The sequence below is a fragment of the Anabrus simplex genome, chromosome 5 (genome assembly GCF_040414725.1).
Source record: "Anabrus simplex isolate iqAnaSimp1 chromosome 5, ASM4041472v1, whole genome shotgun sequence".
NCBI classification, from domain to species: domain Eukaryota; kingdom Metazoa; phylum Arthropoda; class Insecta; order Orthoptera; family Tettigoniidae; genus Anabrus; species Anabrus simplex.
In genome coordinates this window covers 23,703,399-23,729,835 of record NC_090269.1, presented here as the reverse complement: position 1 = coordinate 23,729,835, position 26,437 = coordinate 23,703,399, and the positions used below count along the sequence as shown (strand labels likewise).

General features: G+C 40.7%; 2 protein-coding genes across 3 annotated transcripts in view; one reads left to right on the top strand and one right to left on the bottom strand.

Annotated features, from left to right (window-relative positions):
* Positions 1-6,561, bottom strand: part of LOC136873684 (uncharacterized) — a 104,072-nt gene extending 97,511 nt beyond the window's left edge. The window contains exons 1-3 of one of the 2 annotated variants that reach the window (XM_067146799.2): positions 6,161-6,561; positions 5,820-6,024; positions 5,595-5,727 (exon numbers count right to left, since the gene is read on the bottom strand). In XM_067146799.2, the coding sequence (XP_067002900.1) occupies positions 5,595-5,727; positions 5,820-5,965 (279 nt within the window). In that variant the 5' untranslated portion in view covers positions 5,966-6,024; positions 6,161-6,561. Of the gene's footprint in view, positions 1-1,970; positions 2,296-5,594; positions 5,728-5,819; positions 6,025-6,160 lie in introns of those variants that run through there. The other variant, XM_067146800.2, reaches the window with a different exon arrangement.
* A 541-nt stretch (positions 6,562-7,102) lies between these two features.
* The window catches only part of LOC136873683 (gamma-soluble NSF attachment protein), an 88,804-nt gene continuing 69,469 nt past the window's right edge, over positions 7,103-26,437 (top strand). Inside the window, exons 1-2 of the mRNA XM_067146798.2 lie at positions 7,103-7,227; positions 23,697-23,764. Of these exons, the coding sequence (XP_067002899.1) occupies positions 7,169-7,227; positions 23,697-23,764 (127 nt within the window). The 5' untranslated portion in view covers positions 7,103-7,168. The remainder of the gene's footprint in view (positions 7,228-23,696; positions 23,765-26,437) is intronic.

Below are 26,437 nucleotides of genomic sequence, written 5' to 3'. Positions count from 1 at the left end.
CGTAACACAAAAATTATTTTTGTTAAAAGAAAAATAGCATGATCCCTGGACCAATAATTATATTAATTAATGAGTTATGGGCACAAGTCAACAACTCACCCCACCAAGTAACATGAAGCAAAGCGAAGCAAAGCAAAGCGAAGCAGTTCAAAGAAGTCAGGTGGGCAAAGACTGAACAAACAAAAGTGTTACATGAACAAAAGAAAAGAAATACTGAAGTGCAGTGATGTAGTAGAATTCATAGTCATAATGTAGCAAAAGTATTTCTGTATATATTTCTATAGTAATAATGGTATTTATTAATTTAAGGCTAATTTTAATCTTAATTTGCATAAAAGCAATTATTATTGTACCGGGCGGTACACGTCCACGACGCAAGTTCAAATCTTGCGCCAATTGAAACTCCTCTACAGGAGAAGCTCTGAACTTTACAACTGAACTAGTTCTATGGTTTATCAGAAGATGTCACAGTGTTTGTGATTTACTTTTGTTTTTCATGGATCAAGAAGTGTGGACATTCTCTAACAGATGTCTCTACAAAAATCTATGGCAATACACTCTGGTGTAATGGAATGAACTTTCTTGAAGAAATTTAGTATTCATAAGTTTTGTTTTTACTATATTTTGTTCTGTTATCTTTGGGTTGGCAACATTAATCCTTTCTATCCACCTGTTTTGAATTTAGCCAATCCCAAATTTCTTTAATTTATTTCCAACCAATCATGTATGTCTTCTTCGACATAGATATGTTGCTCTAAGCTATCCAATAAAAGCGAAAGGGTGTGTCAACTCATTCCTGAAAGGTCTCGAATTTTCCACGAGGGTATAAAAACTGCTGATTTTCTTGTCTCGGTGCCACTAGTATAACATCTAATTCAGTGTGTGGATATGTAGCAGGGGGTGGGAAGCGCCTTTCTTCTAGCAGCTGTTCTTCTACAAGGTAATGGCCTTTTAACATCTTCATTTCTTGCTAGCTCAGCAGTTTAACTCTCGGGGAGGGTTCGAAACCTTTAGTATGTAACCTACCTTTTAAAATGTAAATTCCTTTTCTGTCTATGTAAAATCTACAAATTTCTTTCAATGTAAAGCGGGGATAGAGAGTGCTTTACCCTCTAGAACTCCCCTTCATTTTGAAACTGAGGTGACTACGCTTTCATAACCGTTTCTTCTCTTCCTTTATGTATAAAGTTCTCATACGGGTCACCTCCCTAGCTTGGGATTAGCCCCTGTGTACCGGCCTAGAGCCACTTAGGTTTTAAAGGTGTATTTTGGAGTGCAAGTTCATGCCTCCAGTTCCTTCTGTACTTTGGGCCAGTAACTCATCCTGATGTTTTGTTTTTTTCATGCAAAGGCCCTGTAGGTTGGGTATTAGATACCCCTGTTTCACTGTATGTGTGCCTTGAGGGCAGTTAGGAGTAAGGGTTGTTGTGGCCTTTGATAAGGCTGGTAAAAAACGAGAGCAGGTCAGCTCTTTCTGGTATTTTGGAAAGTGCCTCTAGGAGGCCTGACATTGTTAAGCAGGAGCAAGAGCTCCAGGTACTGAAGGGGTTTTCTGCCCTTTGTTGAATTGTGGGTGTGAGGTGGGAGCTCAGACTTTGGGGCTTGTAGCCCAGAATTGTAAAGTTGCTGTGTACCTGATTTAACTGTTGTTATTTGTTGTACGCTCAAAATTCTATGTTACCATTGTTAGGTTTTGAAAATATAACCTTAATTGAAATTTTAATTCATCTTTCGAACTTGTAGTTAGACCCATTCCAGCCCGCACCTTCTTTCACCTCTGCTGATCCACCAAAAACACGGTAACAATTATCTTCCATTTACAACAAAAATAATGAAATTTCATGGACACGATTCGTTCACGTACCCTAAAATATCTTTTAAAATGCTAGAATTGCACAAATGGTATTACTTCAGTCCGGCTGTCATCTTATTTGTAATGTTATATTAAGTGGAAATTAATGAAATCTTACTTGGAGAGCATCTCAGAGGAGAGATGTGTTCACTGCGATGTCCAGGAACCCACCATCCTGCCCGAAGAAGTACATTTACTTTTATAACCTAATGAAGATTGTTGCACGCCATTTTCATTTCTGAAGTAGTTACTTGCATTCCTATTGGCCAATGTGAAGTGGCACGTGATCTCATTCCCGTCAATAATGTTAATCATAATCCGTTACCAACCCTGACCAATGGTCTTGTCCGGGTCCAGGTCCTATCCTAACCGTCCACACGGCATGAACCAGTCCAGACCAATCATGTTTCCACACGAAAGTAGAGGCCTAGGGCTGCTTCGTGGCTTCTACCCTGGCGACTTATTCCCCCAGACCCCCTTTGCTTGTCCCTATATCACTGGTCTTGTCCAGATCCTATCCTAACTCTCCGCACGGCAAGAACCACTCCAGACCAATGGTCTTGTCCAGGTCCTATCCTAACCGTCCGCACGGCAAGAACCAGTCCAGACCAATCGTGTTTCCCAATGAAACTAAAGGCCTAGGGCCGTTTCGCAGCTTCTAACCTGGGGGCTTATGCCCCCAGACCCCCTTTGCTTGTCCCTCCAGCTATCAAAGCACAACTCACTCATTTGTTCCTAAGTACAGAGGTTGTCAGCACTGAGCACCATTTTGACAACATCCTTCCTCAGAAGGCCGTGAGCATGTAAACAAACGGCAATCGTTTCGGTATAAGTCCAGGATCCGCCGGCACGGGCGAGCACGGGCTCCGCGGCTGCTGCTCGTGCGTCTATATGACGTCATGTATGACGTGTTTAGCGAGTTGATGTTTGCAAACATGGCGGATAATTCGAAGGAACCTGTAGCAGCCGCTAAATGTATGAATTAATGGTCTGATATATTTAGTTGTTTGAGACTGCGTAACACAATTCACAGCCACTAGATTGGCACTAGATTGGGTTAAAAATTGACTAGTTGGATAGTGAAATAGATATTAACGGCGCGATATGATGGAGCTGACTTGATTTCGCGAAAACTTTACGAATATTAAGTACGTCCGGCAAGTAGGAAAAGCACTGATCTGGTTTGGTTAAGTCCGGCTAGTGGCAAAACCATTGGTCTAGAGACAAGCAAAAGGGGGTCGGTGGGCATAAGCCCCCACGTTAGGGCCGCGAAGCGGCCAACAGCCCCTAGCATTCTTTACGAAAGCAATTGTGATTCACCGAAAAACACTTTTATTTGCTAGTTGCTTACGTCGCACTGACGCAGATAGGTGGGAATGGGAAGGAAGTGGCCGTGGCCTTAATTAAGGTACAGCCCCAGCATTTACCTGGTGTGAAAATGGGAAACCACGGAAAACCATATTCAGGGCTGCCGACAGCATTACTAATTTAGCGCGGTGATCCACCGAAAACCACTGGTAGTGACACGTTAGGTTAGGTTTGGTTAGGTGCGACAGCATTACTAATTTAGCGCGGTGATCCACCGAAATCCACTGATAGTGTCAGGTTAGGTTGTGATCCACCAAAAACCACTGGTAGTGACACGTTAGGTTAGGTTTGGTTAGGTGCGACAGCATTACTAATTTAGCGCGGTGATCCACCGAAATCCACTGATAGTGTCAGGTTAGGTTGTGATCCACCAAAAACCACTGATAGTGACAGGTTAGGTTGTGATCCACCAAAAACCACTGATAGTGACAGGTTAGGTTGTGATCCACCAAAAACCACTGGTAGTGACACGTTAGGTTAGGTTTGGTTAGGTGCGACAGCATTACTAATTTAGCGCGCTGATCCACCGAAATCCACTGATAGTGACAGGTTAGGTTGTGATCCACCAAAAACCACTGATAGTGACAGGTTAGGTTGTGATCCACCAAAAACCACTGGTAGTGACACGTTAGGTTAGGTTTGGTGCGACAGCATTACTAATTTAGCGCGGTGATCCACCGAAATCCACTGATAGTGACAGGTTAGGTTGTGATCCACCAAAAACCACTGATAGTGACAGGTTAGGTTGTGATCCACCAAAAACCACTGATAGTGACAGGTTAGCTTGCGATCCACCGAAAACCACTGATTGTGACAGGTTAGGTTTGGTTAGGTGCGACAGCATTACTAATTTAGCGGGGTGATCCACCGAAAACCACTGATAGTGACAGGTTAGGTTGTGATCCACCAAAAAGTACTGGTAGAGACACGTTAGGTTAGGTTTGGTTAGGTACGACAGCATTAATAATTTAGCGGGGTGATCCACCGAAAACCAAAGCTAGTGACAGGTTAGGTTAGGTTTGGTTAGGTGCGACAGCATTACTAATTTAGCGGCGTGATCCACCGAAAACCACTGATAGTGACACGTTCGGTTAGGTTTGGTTAGGTGCGACAGCATTACTAATTTAGCGGGGTGATCCACCGAAAACCACTGGTAGTGTCAGGTTAGGTTGTGATCCACCGAAAACCACTGATAGTGACAGGTTAGGTTGTGATCCACCGAAAACCACTGGTAGTGACACGTTAGGTTAGGTTCGGTTAGGTGCGACAGCATTGCTAATTGAGCGACTGTTGTTGAAAGTACACTTTTGGTGATGACATCACGAATAGGAAAGCAACACTATACACACGAGTATATTGCAACCACTGAGACAGGGTATGAATTTATGGGTACTCACCAAAAGTTGGCACAGAAGTAGACAGAAGATGGACTTCTTGTGTTTGCGTAGATGTACTCCCTCTTAAAATAATAATTACTAGTATGGATGCAGCACTGAATGGGAGTTTTAATTGTTTTGGCTAGTTCTACTTCGTCTTAAAACCATAATCACGACTATCACAGAACTGAACATACGACTCGACTGTTTATCTCTAGTTATACTTCCTCTTAAAACTATAATCACGACTATGACAGAGCTGGACACACAACTCGATTGTTTTTGTCTAGTTGTAGGCCTACTTCCTCTTAAGATAGCAATCAAGACTATAACATAGCTGGACACACTACCGGTTTGTTTTCGTCTACTTGTACTCCCTCTTCAAACAATAATCACACTGCTGGTAATGAAACTCGTGATTTGAGTTTGATGTATTTTTGTTCCTCGTAAAAGTTAAGTTGGCGACAGTTCAGAGAGAGACGACAGAGTCATCTTTTGGGGTAAATATTAATTACATTGCAATGCCATCTCTATTACTGGTAATGTACTATATGTATCTATATATACATCGTTTACGCTTCAAATTATCAAGTAACATGTTAGCTGAGTGGATAAGCTGATGGACTACGGAGTTGAAGATCGCTGGTTCAAGACGGCCTGTCACCAGGAATTTATAACAGGTAAGTAAAATTAGATTAGTATGCGAATATATAAGTGAAATAACTACGTATAAAATAGGTTAAATGGATGCCGGTGAAATACAGGCGGGGGCTGAAAGAAAGTGAAGGGAGAGGAAATACAAGGTGAAAGTTCTTCAGTATCTTTTAAGTTCTCCCCACCCGAAACCCCTCCTACCCAGGAGGTCCCGTAAGTATGTCGTCATAGCTGTGCCGGCGAATTCTGGCCTTGTTCCATCGTTTCGCGGGTGTTAAAATCTTGACAGCAAGGTTGAATTAATAATGCACAAATTAAAGACATTAAATGAACAGATGGATTACCTTGAGATAACTGAGCCATCCACTCAGACATTCAGAAACTTCTTTAGGTGTAGCAGTCACTTGCCCAACATTAGAAGTCTTCTCTGGAAATCCTGAGGGGACATTCCCAGGTGATTCAGCCAACATTTTCTGACTGAAAACATACCACATAAAGGCCTATGAGTATACTGAATTTTCCCTTGAGCTCCTTAAATTTAAAAGTTCATAAAAAAACTGCATGTGTACCTATCCTGAGCCTGCATTATAGAAACCAAGGTGCTCTGCTGATCTACATTAATTATCCCTCGTGATCTACCAAGTCCATAACAAGAGCTACGAGCTGGCGGGGGTTTACTACGACTGCATGTTAAACTTTGTTTCATGTTAGCCATTTTTCCAATATAATGCCACCTGCCAATGGATTCTTGGACATCATCATCATCATCACCATCTGAAATCAAATAAGCTATACAGGATAAATTATAATTTCATTTGTCAACTTAACCTGAACTGAAACTAATATATTCAACAAAATCACAGATTTCATTGTATAAATTTGATTTAATAGAACTGAGAATTCTACATACACTGATGACTGGCTCAAGAGCAAAGTTAATTACTTATTAAGGAGTGCAGATGAGTCACAATTGCACTATCGTTATCACTGTACATATGACGAAAAATTGTCGGGCAGCATCTGCAAAGAGTACGACGCCCGTTCTGTTAAAAGAGCGATAAACTTCCGAAAACTCGTGTTTATAAGCAGCTTGCACGCAGTCTTTAATGCACCAAATCCTTATGCGTTCTTTCTCACGATAAGCCACGGAAATAAAAAAAAAATTCACACTACAGTCGTACACACTCGTCGTAATTCAGCGCTTTGAAGAATCCGAACAATCTAATTATGAATCATCAAATCATATTCCACGCTAACCCGCGTAAACATCTAGCGGACCATTTATGTCAAAATCTCCATCCAGATTTCCATGCTGGCCTGTGATCGACTTGCAAGAAAAAAAAAAACAAACATTCATTTGCTCTCTTTACCAAAATCAGCTCTTCTGAGTTGTTTCTTGACATCCAATAGACTAACAATTACATTAACAATGACTTAAACGATACATTTTTATATGCTATCATTGTAAATCGGTAAACGTATTAATACAATTAAAATAACTTGCTATACATATTATAAAAATCATGATTTTCTTTCATCAAGTTGGATGCACTGAAGCAAAATGTTTGTATGCATTGCACCCAAGACACGAAGTAAGTCGTCATCGGAGGATGATGAAGAAATTCAAGAAAAAGGAATTCATTTTTGTACAAATAGATTTACTACAGTGTATATGCACAAAATGTCAAATTGATTATTTCCGAGCGATTCTATTTAACGAAAACAATTGAACGAATTTCCCCCCGTGTAGTTAACATTATCGCAAGTACGTTGGCAGCCTTGCTTTTCACTGCAAATGTGCAAAAAATCCATGGTTATTGCTTACTTTTACTCTTTGGTCGCTTTGGTCCTGAACACATCTATATACAGTGCAGTGTATGTGACAGGTGTTGGTCTTCGTTGTTCCGAAAGGCAGAGTATGGCTAGTAGCAAGAAAATAGATGAGGGCTTGGATCATGTAAAACAAGCAGAAAAGAGGTAGGCTGAAAGTTTGAAATTACACAAGTAGCTGGAGGATGGTATTCGCGTTATGTTCAGAACACTGTAAATTTTATCTGTATGGGTATCAGTGTATCAACATGTAGAGTTCGACTGTTGCTCGGTATAAGAAGCTACTTGTGTCGATAAGCAGTAAAACCCCGATGTCTCGTCTCGCTTGTCATGTATACTGTAAGCAGGGCAATAATGTTGCATGTGGGAACCTAACCATTACAGACGAATGGTGGTACATTAACACACACACTCTCCCTCTCTCTTAAAAATTGCCTCACCAGGTAGATCGGTATATGTATACACACACACCTACCTAAATAAATTCCTTATGTCAACTGCAAGCAGGTCAAAAGTCTGACATTTCTCACAAGTTGACCACCATAGTTTTAAAGACACGACTGAGCAAGTGGCTGTGCAGCTTGGGTCACGTAGCTTTCAGCTTGCATTCGGGAGATAAGTGGGTTCGAACCCCACTGTCGGCAACCCCGAATGTGGTTTTCCGTGGTTTCCCATTTTCACACCAGGCAATGCTGTATTTAAGTCCAGGGTCGCATCCTTGCCACTCCTAGTCCTTTCCTATCCCATTGTCGCCATAATACCTATCTGTGTCAGTGTGACGTAAAGCAGGTTGAAAAACTTTAATTGACATGCAGCATCCATCTGGCAATCTTTGTCATATTCTTGGTGAAGACAGCACCTCAACTTAAATCCTTAATGCAGAAAGAAACTTTTAATACTAGCGATCAGACCAAATCCCCTATACAGAACATGTGGTGCAGTAAACAGACTGAATTCATCAATATTTGACAAAACTTGTGAGACTCAGGAATTTAATACGTTCTTAATGCCATTAATGATAATTTCCAAATTCAGTTCTTATCGCCACATGTTACAGCGATAATACAAGCTATAGATCAAGGCATTATTACCTAGTTGTACTTCCTCTTAATACAATACTCACCACCAATTGTCACAATTGTCCTGTTGTAATCCCGCAATATATGGTAATAATGTTAATGTTCTTGCTTAGGTTTCTGGTCTAGGAGTCAAAACGATCATTTTCCAATACGCAAATGGAGGAGTAAGATAAAGATCCTGGTATTGATGTTCAACTGGCTAGCATGTTGCCCTAAACGATAAAAAACTAAGGTCAAGGCCAACAATATATATGTGTGTACAACAGAATATTAATTTATTGTGGAGTGAGAAGCTACCACTCTGGAGAGTGTTCAAAACAGATGGTTATATACGGAAATAGCCGCAACATTTACCAGATGTAAAATTTGGGTTGGAAGATTTCAGTAATTTTTAAGAGATGCTGATTTTAATAAGTAGATTATTTGTAGTTAATAGACAAGTTTCCCGGGCACTATTGGCGAGCCTCTTCCATTCTGTCTTACTGAGATACAATCTGTTGTTAATAACGTCCTCCAGTGTCCTTCCCCGATCTGCAGTGTCCATCTTTGTGATGTTCATCCAGTGGGTTCTTGGTCTTCCCACCATCCGTTTCGCTGCCACATGTCTCTCCAAGTTAACATATACTGTCCTTGGCTCCATCCTTATTACATGCCTAAACCACCTCAGTCTGGACATGCTGACCCTATCTAACAATGATGTCTCAATCCCAGCTTCCTTTCTAAACACATACCATTCCTTAACTTGTCCAGTTTGGTTTTTTGAATTGTGGACCTAAGGAACTTCATCTCAGATGCCTGCAACCTTGATGAGTCTCTCTTAGTGAGGGTGCAGGTTTCAATACCATAGGTTAAGATTGGTATGAATTACTGATTGAACATCACCAGCTTTGATTTTGTTGGTACTTTGGGATCCCAGAGGAGCGTTCGTTCTTGCTGGTAAAAGTGAGAGCTCTTTTGCACTCTATTTGCCACCTCCTTTGTGGCTAGTGTATCTCGAGATATTACACTGCTGAGGTATGTAAAGCTTTCCACACTTTCTAGTGGATGGTTTCCTAGTATGATGGTTCGCTGGTCATCCCTCTCTGTTTATTGCCATCACTACTGTTTTGAGTTCGCTTATCTTGAGATTGAACTCCTGGAACTTAACCTTCCATTAATTGAATCTCGACTTACTTATTCCTCAGTTTCTCCCCAGATCATATCATCATCAGCGAAGGCCATTGCATTTAGTTCACCAGAGGTTTTCTTGATGTTTTTCATTATGTCATGCATGATGGTGACGAACAATAATGGGGATAGTGCACTGCCTTGCTGAAGTCCACTTTCGGTCTTGAACCAGGATGAATGTCCGTCACTCAGTCGCACATAGCCGGTACAGTTCTCATGCAGCATCTGAACTTTCCTCACCAGTCACCTCCGGCACATTCCTTTTCCTCAGGTATTCCCATATCTTCTCTCTTGCAATGCTGTCATATGCCTTCTCAATGTCAAGGAAGACCATAAAGAGATCTTTGCTTTTTTCCCAATATTTTCCCAATAACATACGGACACTGAAGATTAGGTCTGTTGTGGACCTGTTAGCCTGAAGTCATACTGTTCCTATTCAAACTGTGGCTCTAAGATGATTCGCAATCTGCTCTCTAAGATTTTCTCAAGAATCTTAAGCCCATGAGAAAGGAGTGTTATTCCCCGGTAGTTGGAGCATTTTCGGCGATTTCCTTTCTTAAACGGGGATAATGACACCCTTGCTCCAATCAGTAGGTATCTTGCCATCTTTCCAAACTTCATTGAATACTCTATGTAGCCACTGTAAACATTGGACTCCTACTGTTTTAATCATGTCCGTGCTGACTTCATCGATTCCTGGGGATTTCCCTTGAGGCATCTTCTTAAGGGCTGCTTCTGTTTCTGCCCATGTAATGGGAGGTTCCTCTGTGCAGGTTTCAACAGCTGGTTCTTTTGTTCTCTGATCTGCTTCTGTCCTGTTAACAAATTGATTTCTCAGAACCTCTCTGATGTCCTCTTCTTTCCTGGCCAGATTTCCATTAGGATCCTCAATTGCTTTGAAGATTTCAACTGAATTCCTTTTGTTTTTGATCACTCTGAACATTAGTTTCATATTGCTTTTGCTGTCTTCCTTCAGTTTTTGAGTTAATTTCTCCCAGCACTTTATCTTCTCCTTTTCTACTACACTTCTAACTCTCAATTTCTTGTCCCGGTAAACATGCTCGAGGTCTGATCTTCCCCTCGTCCCTTACCTGTTCTGGCTTGGATTTCTCTCTGTCTCATTCTTTTGGTGCTCTGTTCCTCTCCTTTATTGAGGATCTTACTGTTTCATTTCACCAGGGTGTCTCTTTTTACCTTACTCTCACACTTGTCTTCCCGCAAACCTCTATTGATTCTTTTATCAAGGTGTTTTTAAATCTTGTCCACTCTACCTCACCACTCTCCACTTCTTCTGTAGGCAGTTGTCCTCTTATATGGTCCTGATAGTCGGTCCTTTTTCCAATTTGTTGTAGTTCACACACCTTAAGATTAAGGTAATTTCCTGGTTGTTATCTTTGGTACATTGTTTTTCAGTTCTGCTACTAATAACTGGTGGTCACTATTGAGGTTCTCACTTGGAATCAACTTGTCATCAGTCACAAGTCTACTTCTTTCTTTATCTGAAATGACATAGTCAGTGACCGTCTTGCTCCTTCCATCCCAGCTGTAGACTAATGGGTAATCTTGTGACTGACTCTTTTGTTGAACCAACTGTTTTTTACTACCAAACAGTTTCTTATGCAGAAGTCTAGGAGATGTTACCCTTCTGAATTTCTTCTCCCATAGCCATGTGGTCCCATCACCTTCTCATAGCCATTCCTTTCTGTCCCGAGCTGTGCGTTCAGGTCCTCGATGATTGCCCTCTCTTCACTGATTGTCTTTTCTAGGTCTCCGAGACACTTGTTCTTTTCATCTTGACTTCAACCTGTCTGAGGGGCATACACTTGCACCAGTATCAGTTTCTCTTTTCCAAGGTGAACTGTTGCCTTTATAATCCTCTCATTGATGTACTGGATCTCTGTAATACCATCTAACTCTTTAGACAATATCAATCTTACTCCAATTCTCATCTCTCTGTTGTTACCATTCCAGTAGGCCTAGAGGGTATAGTTTTTCCTCAACTCTTTCTTCCCTTTACCTTTCCATTTAGTTTCTCTCAGTCCTACGATTGAGATTTTCCTTCTCTCCATGATGTCCACTAACTCTTCACATTTCCCAGTCAAACTCAGGCCTACATTGATTGTACCTATTAAAGTGTGTTGTCTTCTCCAGGGTTGTTGCACAATCACAAGGCATGGCCTATCTTCAGGCTGTAAGCCATCATACCTGGCGTGGGTCTGCAGGTGCTGTTGTCTACTCAGAGTTCTTTGTTTGCATCCAAGGCTCATATAAGTGATGAAAGCGATTGCAGTTACTCTTCAACTGACTTCCTAGGCCTAACGTTTGAGATGATTTTCTGTCAGGGTTATCTTCCTTAGCCTTTAGCAGTCCCCTGCCACATCTGCAAGGCAGCAGCTTCCAGTTGTATTTATCTGTCATTTCCTACACAATGGCTTTAACAAGTCCCCTAAGGTTGAACTCCTCTGCCCATAGTCATTGGTTCTCCCTTAGTCAGGTTTACTGTCTACTGTTGCATACAGTAGCAGGATGTACCTGACCTGACACAGCTGACATTTTAATAAGATTGTAAATAGAAGAGTGTAGTTTTGAAATTATTTATGACAAACATTATAGGCCTATATCAATTAAGAGATGTTTAGAATTAAATGTGTTGTACAGGTTATAAGAGGACTTGTTAAGAATGTGAATGGTGTTTAATAATAATTAAAAGTAAATAGGTTCAAGAGATACTTGGTAGTTTGAGTAAACTGCTGAGGAAGAGAACCATGGCCCTCGCAACATGTACGGTGTATTATGTGATAATAAACAATTAAGTAATCCAATAAGTAACCAGGGGAACCTGGCCCCTTCAGAGCGCATCCCCAGGTGGCAGATAGGGGGTCCCTACAGTACGTAGGGCTGGTTGAAGTACCCAATACAGCCTGCGGACCAACAGGTAGCCCAAGTCCTGGGGGCTTTAAAATACTGGGACACCCTCTCTCCAGGGGTCATAAATATGGAGGGCCCTTTTCCTGGGTTATGGGTGAAGACCTCAACGGCATCTATGGCGGAGAAGATGGACTTCGGTATGGGGCAAACCCGTAGCGCCTGTACTCCAGAGGAGCGGCTACAAAAGGTGCCTGACTCCATGTTAGGGGCGGCCTAATTTGAACCTGGCAGAAGGTAATAAAATACTTTTGGGAATGGCAAACTCATCGTACAAACAGCCTATAAAATGGGTGCGAGTGAATCGAGGTCTCGGAAAATGCTAGGGCGTCATCCTGAAGTGACATGCAGTGTTCCCGTGCTCTGGGGGAACCGTTAGAAGTGGGCTACCAGACATCACAAGAATCGGTATCATGACTTTGAATGGCAAGGTAGAAGAAATGATAGAGTATATGGAGAAGAAAGACATAGCAGTGATGGGAATATGTGTATGTCTGTTCAGTCCGTCAGCGATTCCGCTGGTGGGATCCTCAACAGCTCTGCCATCAGTTGTCATAGATGGCCTAGGCATCACTGAAGAGGCGTACTAGGGAAATGAGGAGTGAGGTAGTTTCCCGTTGCTTTCCTCACCGAGCCAGAAGTTGCTATTACATATCAGTCTGCCAACCCCACTGAAATGCATGCACCAACCAACCCTATGAGCAATATTTTCATACCATTTATAGCAGGGACTGGCTGCAGAAGGAATGGCATTACTAGTATCACTCATACCTCAGTCACTTTCATTTTGTCAAAGCCAAGGATAAAGCTGAGACAGATCAATAAAAGTAACAAAATTGCTCTAGCCCATACCAGAAGACATAGTGCACTGTAAACACTAGGTCCCGCCAGCAAAGGCACTGATGGGAATAAGTGAGACAAAATGGAAGGGGAAAGGTCAAAAAGAATTGAAGAAAGGGTATAGATTATATTGGAGTGGAGGAAAGATGGCAACTAATGGTGTTGGTGTTATATTGAGAGAAGACCTAGCACAATATGTGGACAAAATTGACCAGATCAGTGACAGGATAATTAAAGTTAGACTTGGACTTGAGAGTGGAATCAAGCTTTTATACAGGTTTATGCACCTCAATCAGGGAATGCAGATGAGTTTCTAGAAGAACTGGAAAGTTGTATTGAAGACAAAGAGGTTGTAATAATGGGAGACATGAATGCATATGTTGGAACAGACAGACAGGGAAAAGAAGGGATAATTGGCCCCTATAGTTATGGAAACCAAGATGTAGAAGGAGATTTGGTAATAAGATTTTTGTAGAAGGTATGGATTATTTGTTGGCAATATGTGGTTTAGAAAAAAGAACTCGCAAGAAATAACTAGATATGGTTGGGGAGATAGAAAGACAAAGACAATGATTGATCTTATTCTGGTGGAGAAGGAGAAACGTAGACAACTGGAAAATGTGACAGCAATGCCAAGAGCAGATTTCAAAGAAGACCATAAAGTGGTGGTAGCCAAATTAAGACTTGGTAAAATAACGAAGTTAATAGAAAAAGGGGAAAGAAAATTAAAGGTATGGAAATTAAAAGAGAAAGAAATAAGGGAAAAGTTTCAAGAGGATCTGAAGAAAGAAATTCCCAAAGATGACGTGAACAGTGTGTATGAGGAATGGACATGTTTCAGAAATGGATTTGTAAAGTGTGCAGTAAACACCTGTGGAAGACTATCAGGGAGGAAAAACGAAAATGATAATCTTTGGTGGAACAGTAGGGTAAACGAAGCAGTTAAAGAGAAACAAATGGCTTGGAGGAAGTGGATAGGCAGCAATAGTACAGAGAATTGGTAGAAATATAAAGAAGCCAAAACGGTGTGTAAGAAAATATGTAGTACAAGACCAGAAATGGAAGAGCTGGAGAAGTTTCACAGAAACTTTACAGGAGGATATAAAGGGAAGTAAAAAGGTTTTGTATGGTTTGGTGAAGAATAGTTTACGAAATAGGGAAGATACAAAATTTGTAAAAACTGAAACAAGGCAGATATTGATGCAAAGAGATAACATACTGAAAAGATGGGAAGAATACTTCTCAGAATTGCTAAATATTAAATACAGCGAACTGGTAGATGAGGAGCAAGAAGAAACTATGGGGAAAAAAGAACAAGAAAAGGAGATATCGATGTTAGAAATAGTGGAAGCCATACAAAAGATGGAGCGGTAAAGCAGCAGGAGTGGATGAGGTAACTACGGAAATGATAAAAGCAGCAGGACCAACAGGGCTGATCAGCGGGTGATCTCAATTTACCAAATGTCAATTGGGAAGGTAATGCGAACGACAGGAAGCATGACCAACAAATGGCAAATAAGTTAATATGGGAAGGGCACCTGATTCAGAAAGTGATGGAACCAACTAGAGGGAAGAATATTCTGGATGTGGTGCTGGTAAAACCAGATGAGCTCTATAGAGAAACCGAAGTAATAGATGGTATTAGTGATCACGAAGCTGTTTTTGTGGTAATTAAAAATAAATGTGAAAGAAAGGAAGAGATTAAAATTAGGACTGTTAGGCAGTACCATATGGCTGATAAAACAGGCATGAGGGAGTTTTTAATAAGCAAATATGATCGCGGGAAAACGGTAAATAAAAATGTAAACAGACTCTGGGATGGGTTTAATGCAATTGTTGAGGAATGTGAAAATAGGTTTGTACCTTTAAAGGTGGTAAGGAATGGTAAAGATCCACTATATTATAACAGGGAAGTAAAGAGACTAAGGAGGTGCAGGTTGGAAAGAAATAGTTAGAAATGGCTGTGGAAGTAAGGAGAAATTGAAGGAACTTATTAGGAAATTGAATCTAGCAAAGAAGTCAGCTAAGGATAACATGATGGCAAGCATAATTGGTGGCCACACTAATTTTAGTGAAAAATGGAAGAGTATGTATAGGTACTTTAAGGCAGAAACAGGTTCTAAGAAGGACATTCCAGGAATAATTAATGAACAAGGGAAGTGTGTATGTGAGGATCTTTAAAAGGCAGAAGTATTCAGTCAGCAGTATGTAAAGATTGTTGGTTACAAGGATAATGTCCAGATAGAGGAGGTGACTAATACTAAAGAAGTATTAAAATTTACCTATGACAGCAATGACATTTACAGTAAGATACAAAAGTTGAAAACTAGAAAAGCTGCTGGAATTGATAAGGTTTTGGGGGATATATTAAAGACAATGGGTTGGGATATAGTACCATATCTGAAGTACTTGTTTGATTTTTGTTTGCATGAAGGAACTTTACCAAATGAATGGAGAGTTGCTATAGTAGCCCATGTATATAAAGGAAAGGGTGATAGGCATAAAGCTGAAAATTACAGGCCAGTCAGTTTGACATGCATTGTATGTAAGCTTTGGGAAAGCATTCTTTCTGATTATATAAGACATGTTTGCAAAATTAATAATTGGTTTGACAGAAGGCAGTTTGGATTTAGGAAAGGTTATTCCACTGAAGCCCAACTTGTAGGATTCCAGCAAGATATAGCAGATATCTTGGATTCAGGAGGTCAAATGGACTGTATCGCGATTGACCTGTCTAAAGCATTTGATAGGGTGGATCATGGGAGACTACTGGCAAAAATGAGTGCAATTGGACTCGACAAAAGAGTGACTGAATGGGTTGCTATATTTCTAGAAAATAGAACTCAGAGAATTAGAGTAGGTGAAGCTTTATCAGTCCCTGTAAAAATTAAGAGGGGAATTCCTCGAGGCAGTATTATTGGACCTTTATGTTTTCTTATATATATTGTAATGGTTGTCGAGTCCGCCATGCTAACTCGCTACGCGCTGGGGCCGTCACCCATCGCCCCACACCCCTTACGCTCGAGCGCGCCAATCCGCGAGCAACGCGAACTACGGAAACGACTGGAAGACGAATCTGGAGTCTTCTATTTCGCAAGGTCCCTCGATCCATCGAACATCCGGACTATTCCAGAAGGGCTGGCGCAGGTATAAAAGAGCAGTTACTTGCCTACAGAGTTAGTCAGTGAGAGCTGGTCAGTGAGAATTGGTGAGTGAGAGTTAGAGAGTGAGTGAGCGGAGAGCGCAGTCAGTGGTAGCCTGGGCTGAGATGTCAGCCTGTTGGAGCCGAGGACTCGTGCCTGTTCCCCTGACGTCGTATGTGTGTGTGCGTCCCTTGTGGCTGGCTGCTGGAGGAGAACCTGGAGTGTTCTGGAGCGGCGAAGAAGGGAACACCAGGAGACGACGTGTGAAGACTGCGGTGTTCAACGGGTTGAGTGAACAGCGAATACTATCCCGACCTGCGAGGCTGACGTGTAGGCTGTGGACCGTGACAGCGCTAACGAGTGTGACTGAGTGGCTGAGAGAGTGTACTGTAAATAATCGTATGTGTGTGTGTGTCATTGTAGATGGAACATAAGAGAAACTGAGAGAGAGCGCACGAACCGTGTAAGTGTGTAACCGCGTACGTGTGTAACTTGTGGCTCGGCTATTGTCTGTATGTGTGTAAATCTGTAGTTGTAGTGCTTAGTTAATAAATCTTAGAAATAGGTTGCTACCAGGTGCTGTACGCATTTATTCATTTATTTACCCTGCCAACACGTTACAATATCAATGATATGTGTAAAGAAGTGGAATCAGAGATAAGGCTTTTCGCAGGTGATGTTATTCTGTACAGAGTAATAAATAAGTTACAAGATTGTGAGCAACTGCAAAATGACCTCGATAATGTTGTGAGATGGACAGTATGCAATGGTATGTTGATAAATGGGGATAAAAGTCAGGTTGTGAGTTTCACAAATAGGAAAAGTCCTCTCAGTTTTAATTACTGCGTTGATGGGGTGAAAGTTCCCTGTGGGGATCATTGTAAATACCTAGGTATAAATATAAGGAAAGATCTTCATTGGGGTAATCACATAAATCTGTGGCTTGGTTCTAAAAGGGCCAATGTCAAAAAACCTGTTTTTGAGCTATGAGCATTTGAAGTTTTGCTTATAGTTTTACAATTATTTTTTTCAACAACTAACTTTAAATAACTTTATACTTTCTTTGTGGAAGTCACCTTATTAAACGCTAATGTTTTCTATCGTATTCTTTAAAAATTGCCAGGTCTCTAATATTTATTGGTAATCTAACATTATTGGCAAGGGCTTATTTAATTAAACGTTAACTGTTCGTTTACTACTTAACAGAGACATTGGCCCTTTTAACAAGTTGCAAGCCAGTATAAAACGCTTTTGTGTCAGTTAATATCTCAATTCCGATAAAAAATGACATTGGCCCTTTTAGAACCAAGCCACAGAAAGATGATTGTAAATAAAGGGTACAGATCTCTGCACATGGTTATGAGAGTATTTAGGGGTTGTAGTAAGGATGTAAAGGAGAGAGCATATTTGTCTCTGGTGAGACCTCAGCTTGAGTATGGTTCCAGTGTATGGGACCCTTACCAGGATTACTTGATTCAGGAACTGGAAAAAATCCAAAGAAAAGCAGCTCGATTTGTTCTGGGCGATTTCCGACAAAAGAGTAGCGTTACAAAAATGTTGCAAAGTTTGGGCTGGGAAGACTTGGTAGAAAGGAGATGAACTGTCAGTGGAGAGATGGCGTGGGAGGACATCAGTAGACGAATAAGTTTGGATGGTGTCTTTAAAAGTAGGAAAGATCACAATATGAAGATAAAGTTGGAATTCAAGAGGACAAATTGGGGCAAATATTCGTTTATAGGAAGGCGGGTTAGTGATTGGAATAACTTACCAAGGGAGATGTTCAATAAATTTCCAATTTCTTTGCAATCATTTAAGAAAAGACTAGGAAAACAACAGATAGGGAATCTGCCACCTGGGCGACTGCCCTAAATGCAGATCAGTAGTGATTGATTGAGGGCTACAGTGGCTGTATAGATTATTTAGAATAATCTGGAGGAAGAAAGAGATCCCAGAAGAGTGGGGAAAGGGTTTAATTATCCCGATATTTAAAAAAGATGTTAAAAAGGAATGTAATAACTACAGAGGGATCACCTTCATTGTCCATGTAGCTAAGATATTTGAGAGAGTATTGGAAGGAAGACTGAGGAGGAAGCTAGAAGGATAAATGGAAGAACAGTATGGTTTTAGGTAAGACAGATCAACATTTGACCTGATCTTTACATTAAGACATATGAAGAAAAGATGGGAATTTGGAAAAGACATAGTGATGACATTTATTGACATTGAGAAAGGTTATGACAGTGTGCTCAGACAGTCTGTATTGGACACATTAAGGAAAAAACATGTTAACAGATTGGAAGTGCAAATGATAAAAGCTATGTACAAAAATTGTGTTAGTAGTGTGAAGACTAGTATAGGAAAAACAAAATGGTTTAAAGTTGAAACTGGTCTCCGACAGGGAAGTGTACTATCCCCCATACTATTCATCATAGTCATGGATGAAATTCATAAGAACATTAAACAGGTATTGGGGAGACAGGCAACAAAAACCATGTTGTTTGCAGATGATATAGTGATATGGGGTGAGGATGAAACGGAAGTGCAAAAAACAAGTAGATGTGTGGAATCAAGAGATAGAAAAAATTGGGATGAAAGTAAGCACAGAGAAAAGTAAAACAATATTGATGACAAGGGGAAGGAAGGAAGAAAGGAAGAGGAAAGATAAAACTGAATGGAAAAATTCTGGAAGTGGTTAAAAGTTTCAAGTACTTGGGAAGTGTGATTACAAAAGATGGAAAGATAACCGAGGAAATTCGGAAAAGAATACAACAAGCAAACAGCTTCTACCAGAGTGTGAGGGGTATTTTGTGGAAGCAAGATGTCCTGAAGAAATGTAAGAAAGTATTATATTCAACCTGTTATGAACCCATACTAACCTAGCAGCTGGATCATGGACTACAACAATACGAGAGGAGAGTAGAATACAGGCAGTGGAGATGAAATTTCTAGGAGGTATCGATGGCAAGACCAGAAAGGATAGAATTAGAAATGAAGAGATAAGGAAAATGACAGGAATCTTGAAACTTCAAGACAAGATAGAAACAACAAAGCTAAAGTGGTATGGGCATATGATGAGAATGGGAGAAGAGAGTGTGCCAAAAAAAAGCTTTTTCAGAGAAGTTAACAGGAAAGAGACCATGAGGAAGACCTCGAAAGAGGTGGACAGATTCAGTGTGGGAATGCATAGAGAAGAGGGGAGGAAAACCAGATGTACTTAAGAAAGGAGAAGAGTGGTGGAGAGGCAGCGATGGAGGTCCTTGATTCACAACCCAAGCCGGGAAGCTGGAAATGGGAAATAAAGATGATGATGATGAAATAATTAAGTAACTTTAATTATTGATTAGGCTGATTTCAAATATAACTGTGAATTTATTGGAGAAGGGACAAATAACCATCAAGAGCGTCATATGTCCTCACTCTATACGAACACTGCGGAGAGGTTTGGAATTTAATCCAGGTTTTTGGCATGCAATGTAGTGAATAGAAATTGTATATCACCACCTTGCCTACCCTGCTGCCCAACATTCTGATAGTGAACGGTTCGGTTCACGTAACTATCAGCTTGCTTCAGGAGATAGTGTGTTCAAATCCCACTATCGGCAGACTTGAAGATGGTTTTTCTGTGGTTTCCCATTTTCACTCAAGGCAAATGCTAGTGCTGTACCTTTATTAAGGCTATGGTTGCTTCCTTCCCACTCCTAGCCCTTTCCTACCCCTTCGTCACCATAAGACCTATCTGTGTCAGTACAATGTAAAGCAGTTTCTTAACAAAAAAACCTAGCCTGCAAGATAATATTTTTTTCCTCTGGTAGAAGATTTAATACCGGGTGAGTTGGCCGTGCGGTTAGGAGCGTGCAGCTGTGAGCTCACATCCGGGAGATAGTGGGTTCGAACCCCACTGTCGGCAGCCCTGAAGATGGTTTTCCGTGGTTTTCCATTTTCATACCAGGCAAATGCTGGGGCTGTACCTTAATTAAGGCCACGGCTGTTTCCTTCCCATTCCGAGGCCTTTCCTGTCCTATCTGTGTCGGTGCAACGTAAAACAAATAGCAAAAAAAAAAAGATGATTTAATAGATGATCTTGTGTACCGGTAACTCAGGTGTGCTGAGTTCAAATCTGCAGATCCCTTATGAAGACCAACTTGAACCCTACAATGCTTCTTACCTGTGTTCTAGCTCCTGCGTACATATCTTGGACTAAGCACTCATACTTTCTTGGGACTCCTTTGTACTGCATGCATCTCCATATTTCCTGATAGAGCATCCAGTCAAAAGGTTTTTTTCAGGTGTATGAAAACCATATGAAGTTTTATCCTCTTCTCCCTATGCTTCTCCATGACCTGTCTAAGCACATAAATAGGCTTGGTGCCTCTGTGATTGGCACATTCCTGGATGTCCCAGCCAGCCTGAGTGGCTCAGACTGTTGAGGCGCTGGCCATCTGATCCCAACTTAGCAGGATCAAACCTGGCTCAGTCCAGTGGTATTTGAAGCTGCTTAAATAAGTTGCCTCGTGTCGTTAGATTTAATGGCATGTTAAAGAACTCCTGTAGGACAAAATTCCAGCACCAATCCCCCCCCTCCTTATGGGTTGGGGATGCAGACGAAGAATACACCTACGGTATCCCCTGCCTGTCGTAAGAGGCGACTAAATGGGGTGACAAGGGACGATGAAATTAGAGCCCTGAGAATACTTGTGATTAGTACCATTATATGCAGAATACCATGGGTCTAGGCATAGAATCTCAAGGATAATTTAATAAAAGCACCTATTCAATACTTTCCACGTTTAATGTGGTTTGATCTACATGAATTTATGTAGACTTATCAGGTCAGGTACATGTTTGGGCATCTTCAGCCTGTAGACAACCTTTAGGTCAAGGTTTGGGACCTTTTTAACCATATATAATATATAAACGTTAATAATCTCTATAGGCCTATATACAATACTGCAACAAGCGCAACTAAACAAAAAAAAGCGTGAAACAAAGGGACACATTCATCCTTAACGTTGCAGTATACAACACATCACGTCTATGTAATAATTTTGACGTCCCTTTAAACCAAGCTTAATAACAAACTGACCAGTAAATACAGGCTGACTCAAATCAGTTGAAGATTTTGAAGACTACAAGTATGATGCATATAACAGAGTATAAACCTCCAATGATCCATCCCTTAATAATGGCGTGGATCTCAAACGAAAACACAACAGAAAAATACCGCAAATTTAACAAATTTTACTATTTTCGTATGAACATTGAAACTTTGATAAATACACTAACAGTGTTTGGAAAAATCAAGAATCAGATGAGAATTAGACAAATCTTCCAATTTAATTGGCATATTTACTATGACTTGGACAAAATATTATGTTATTAACGTCTAGTCCATTAATGATACATTTTAATTGTCAAATTCTCTTGTTTACTTTTTAAGTAGTGACATTTTATCAATATTATGTAATTAACGGCTAGTCCATTAATGAGACATTTTAATTGTCAATTTTTCTTGTTTACTTGTTAATTGTTACGACATTTTATTGTGTAAAACATTTTTAATGTGCAAATTTATTGTAAATAGAACTTAATGAATGACAACCTTGAGACAATCATATGAAAGATGGCTGAAGATGATCGTTACAGTGAGCAAAACATGTCCCAATTAATGTTTGTATTGTATTGTCCCTTTAGGACAATAAACATTTTATGTATTGAATTGTGTGGATAATAAATACAAGAATTGTAAATACGCGTACGTCAGTCATGCCTCTAGGCCGTGCAGCTACTCTCGCCGGAAATCGCACTCCGCTCCCATAAAGTCGTCATTCCGGTACTGCCTACAGTTCAGTGGACATGACTAACCAATGGTGCCTAGCATGACAGTGACTCCTGTTTGCCGATAACAGAGATTTACAAAGGCTGTGCCAATTTATCATGTTTTTACACATTGCTAAAGGAGCGCTTTAATTTAACACGTTAAACTTTGGACTGAGATTACGTGAAAATAGAAGTTAATTAACATTTCAAGCAAGTTTAGAAAAAGTATCTTATCGCAGATTTTCGTTACAAGGGGATGTGCGATGGTAATTTATGTGTAATATATTCCTTAAAAATGGACTGTTCCTTATCTCGGGGTTTGTTAGAAGGGAGTTTAAATAACATTGTACTTATGGTGATTTGCCTGGGCCTTACGAAAATCTTCTTTAAAAGCGGGCACGTTAAAATGAGGTTCAACTGTACATTCGTCTCTTCTCACTCCACTTCGCAGTGGGCCAATACAGAATAAATTTTGATGCAGAGATACAAGCAATTTCCCATGCACTACAACAGTTATTAGGCAGAAACAATGATTACCACAAATTTGTTATCCTTACAGATTCAAAAGTAGCCATGCAAGCCGTCTCATCAAATAATGAATCTCAAAATAAAGAACTGAAGAAATTCTATGTATGAGAAAAACCCTCCAAAGACTCCACAAACAGATCTCATTTCAGTGGATTCCTTCTCATGTTGGAATAACAGGTAATGAAGAGGCAGACAGATTAGGCAAAAAAAAGGTACCACACTACATCAACCTGCCAATCAGACTGATTTTATGTCAGCAAAAAGGATTCTGAAAAACTATTAAAAACAGGCATAAAGAAATGGCAAAGAAAACAGCAGAAACCAAATTATGGAAGGATGAAAACCTACAACCTATTTTCCAGTCTTTGACCGGGTCAGGGATGTAATGAATGAAGCATATACGGTATAGGCTGTTGCCACTCCCAAAGTGATTTATGAATGACTGATAGATGCTATGAAATGATAATGGAGAGTGTTGCTGGAATGAAAGATGACAGGGAAAACCGGAATACCCAGAGAAAAACCTGTCCCGCCTCCAGTTTGTCCAGCACAAATCTTGCATGGAGTGACCGGGATTTGAACCACGGTATCCAACGGTGAGAAGCCAACGTGTTTCCATCTGAGCAACGGAGGAGCAAGAAGAGAAGCTATAGCCTTTTTCAGACTTAACACTGGCCACAACTGTCTTGCAGCTCATCTGAAACGAATCAACATCCTGAGATACGAAAAATGCACACTTTTCCATGACCCTGGGAGCAAAATGGATAAGGAACCCCTGCTTCATTGCAACAAACTTGTTGTGACAGCCAGAACTTCATAAAATCTCACTCGTCTATACTGGAACGCAAGGAAGCTGATGGATTGGAATCTAGGCTAGCCATAAGAAACAACAACACATTTGTTCATGGTGTGCGTTATTGTCATTCATATTGTTTTCAGAGGTGATACTTTTGTTCATAGCGTATATTATCACATCTCACTATTTTCACCCACCCAAGTACATGAGGCTGTTGGTCAAAGGTACCCCAAGCCTCCAGTATTAATTGATAACTACTTTTATTAATGTATAATTCAGTAATAATTCTTTTGTAACAAATGTTTTGAAATATACTTTTAGCCTCAAGACTTCTTTCCTAAAGTGGAGGCCAGATCATGAGGTTGCAGCTGATGAATACAGCAAAGCTGGTAAGTTTTATCTTCCCTTTGTATTGTACTTTTACAATACTTGTCTGTAAAATACAGTATACAGGGTCTCCCATATAAACTAAGACTGAACGCACGGTGTTTGTACTCTGTGCTACGGCAGTTGCCTCGGCCAAACTTATGTCGTGCGCGGCCGCTCTCCTTGAAGCGTGTATACAATCTTATATGAAATCTTACCTTATAAAAATTCTGGAAGTATCGTCCTTCCTGGGTTATATGGTATTGTATGTGGTTAACCACATTCTGGCTGACGTGAGTGAGTTCTGCCACTGTAATGTTTTTGATGTCGTATGTAATGTTTTCTTTCAGTTCCTCCAATATGTGAGGATTTGTTCGATATACTTTTTCTTTCAATTTACCCCACAAGTAAAAATCACAGACACTGTTAGATCTGGAAAGCGAAGGCGTAATTAGACCAGCACTGATCACTCTTATCTGCAAACACTTCCAGGATTGTAAGAAGGGAATCTTCTGCTGTATGAGCAGGGGCTGAATCTTGTTGAAACCAATCATACGATTTTTCTTCTTCCGTTAGCTGATGGAAGAACAGTGTCAAAATATCATCTTGGTACTTCTCTGCATTTACTGTCGCCCCGAAAAAAATTGGCCCAATTATTCATCTTGTGCCAAGGGCACACCAGACACCAATCTTCCTATTATAACGAGGGACTTCGTAAGCACCATTAGGATTTTCTGCACACCAATACCGAGGAGTTATGACTGCTCACATGACCATTAGTTGAAACCAGGCCTCATCCAAAAAAGAACACAAGCTGTGGGTCGAATAAACTATCGTTCACTGATTTATTTATATCCTGTCAAAAGCAGAGTTATGTATAAAGATGTACAAAAAATGTCTATAGGAAATAAATAAAAATAAATTGTGCACCAAAGGTTCATACTCTGGTGCACCAGAAATTAACAACGTCGAGTGCATTCCTTGTCCCCTTAAGCAGCTCTTTCTCGGTACATGTGGCAGGACAAAGATGACAATCTAGCAGATGGGTCGTAGTCTGCATTTCACCACGGCCTCACAAAACAGAATCCACAGAATATTCCCACTTGTGCAGATTGGTCTTGCACCTAATAACACTCGAGCACAGCCTATTTAGAGATCAAGTTGTCCAGTACTCCATATGTCCAGCTGGTAATTTTTCACAAGGTGTTTTCCATTGTCCAAGATGCTCAACCCTAGCTCGCCACAAAGTGAGTCTTGCGTGCTATTGTGTTCCTTTAAATTTCTGTGTGGTCTTCGAGAAACTTTTGTGTGAACTTATCCGTGGTGGTGCTGTTTGGAGTCCATGCAGTGGTTAAGCTTCAGATTTTAATGATGTGGTCTTCTCCTTATGGGCTTCTACCTCACATCTGATATCAGGAAGTGCGATGCCAGCAAGAGAGTACAATTTTTCTTGCAGGGTAGGTCTTAGACAGTCTGTGATGATGCAACACGTTTCATCGATTGCCACGTCTACTTCTTTGATATGGCAAGATCTGTGCCATACTGGGCTAGCGTACTCTGCTGCCGAGTAACATAATGCTAGTGCTGAGGTTCTCACTGTGCTCCCCAGGTTTTTCCAGTCAGCTTCTGTACCACATCATTCCTGGCAACCAATTTGTTTTTGGTTTTCAGACAATATTTTTTTGTAAGAAAGTGTGTGGTCTTAAGTAACCCCAAGATATTTTCAGGTCTTACAGTGTGCCAGCTTGATCCTTCGCCATGTAATGTTCAGGTATCTAGCAGCCTGTTTACTCTTCAAATGGAAAACACAAGTTTGAGTTTTTGCGGGATTTGGCTTCAGTTGACTATTCCTGTATCTCACTCTTGTGGCTGGATCAGCAGGTTTGAAACAATGGGCCCGTGTAAATCTGTATGGTTTGATGTGTAACAGCTTTGTAGCTCTGTGTGCAGAAGAAACCGAAACCCCTACTTGTGATAATTTTGTGAGTGATTTATTCGGAGACCAATGTCATCTGGCTTTTCCTCTTTTAAAACTGTTTGTCTGCGTGCATGTTCTTTATTGAGCACTGAACCAGTAGTTTCAAATTTATTTACATCATCATCTTCATCTTTCTTCCAATTATTGGGCCATGTGCCCCGTTACGGTCTTGCATTTTCCCTCCATCTCTTCATCGGACATCCTACAGATCTTTTTTCCCCCGAGTTGGTATCGAAGAATCTCTTTTGGCAATCTACCAGGTTCCGTCCTTTGTATATGACGTTTCCAGCTTTCCTGATAACTGAAGATGTAGTCAGTTATCGGTTGTACTTTCAATTCTTTTAGCACCTCTTCATTCCTTTTATGGTCCCAGTTTGTATCCACGAACCTACTATGCTGGCGTAGCAGGGGGAGAGTGATACTCCCAGGTGGCGGATAGGGAGTTCCTAACCGGCTTGCCGGCGGACTTGAGCGAAATAAAATAGCTCCCGCGAACCAAACACAAAACCCCCTGTGGGTGGGGGACGCAGACAAAGAATACACCCATGGTATCCGCTGCCTGTCAAAATAGGCGACTAAAAGGGGCGACCAAGGGATGATCGAATCAGAATCATGAGACTACTTGTAATTAGAACCACCATGCCGGGAACACCATGGGTCCCTTTTACTTGTGTGTAGTACCACTATGTTAAGTACATAATAGGTTTGTGATTAGTAG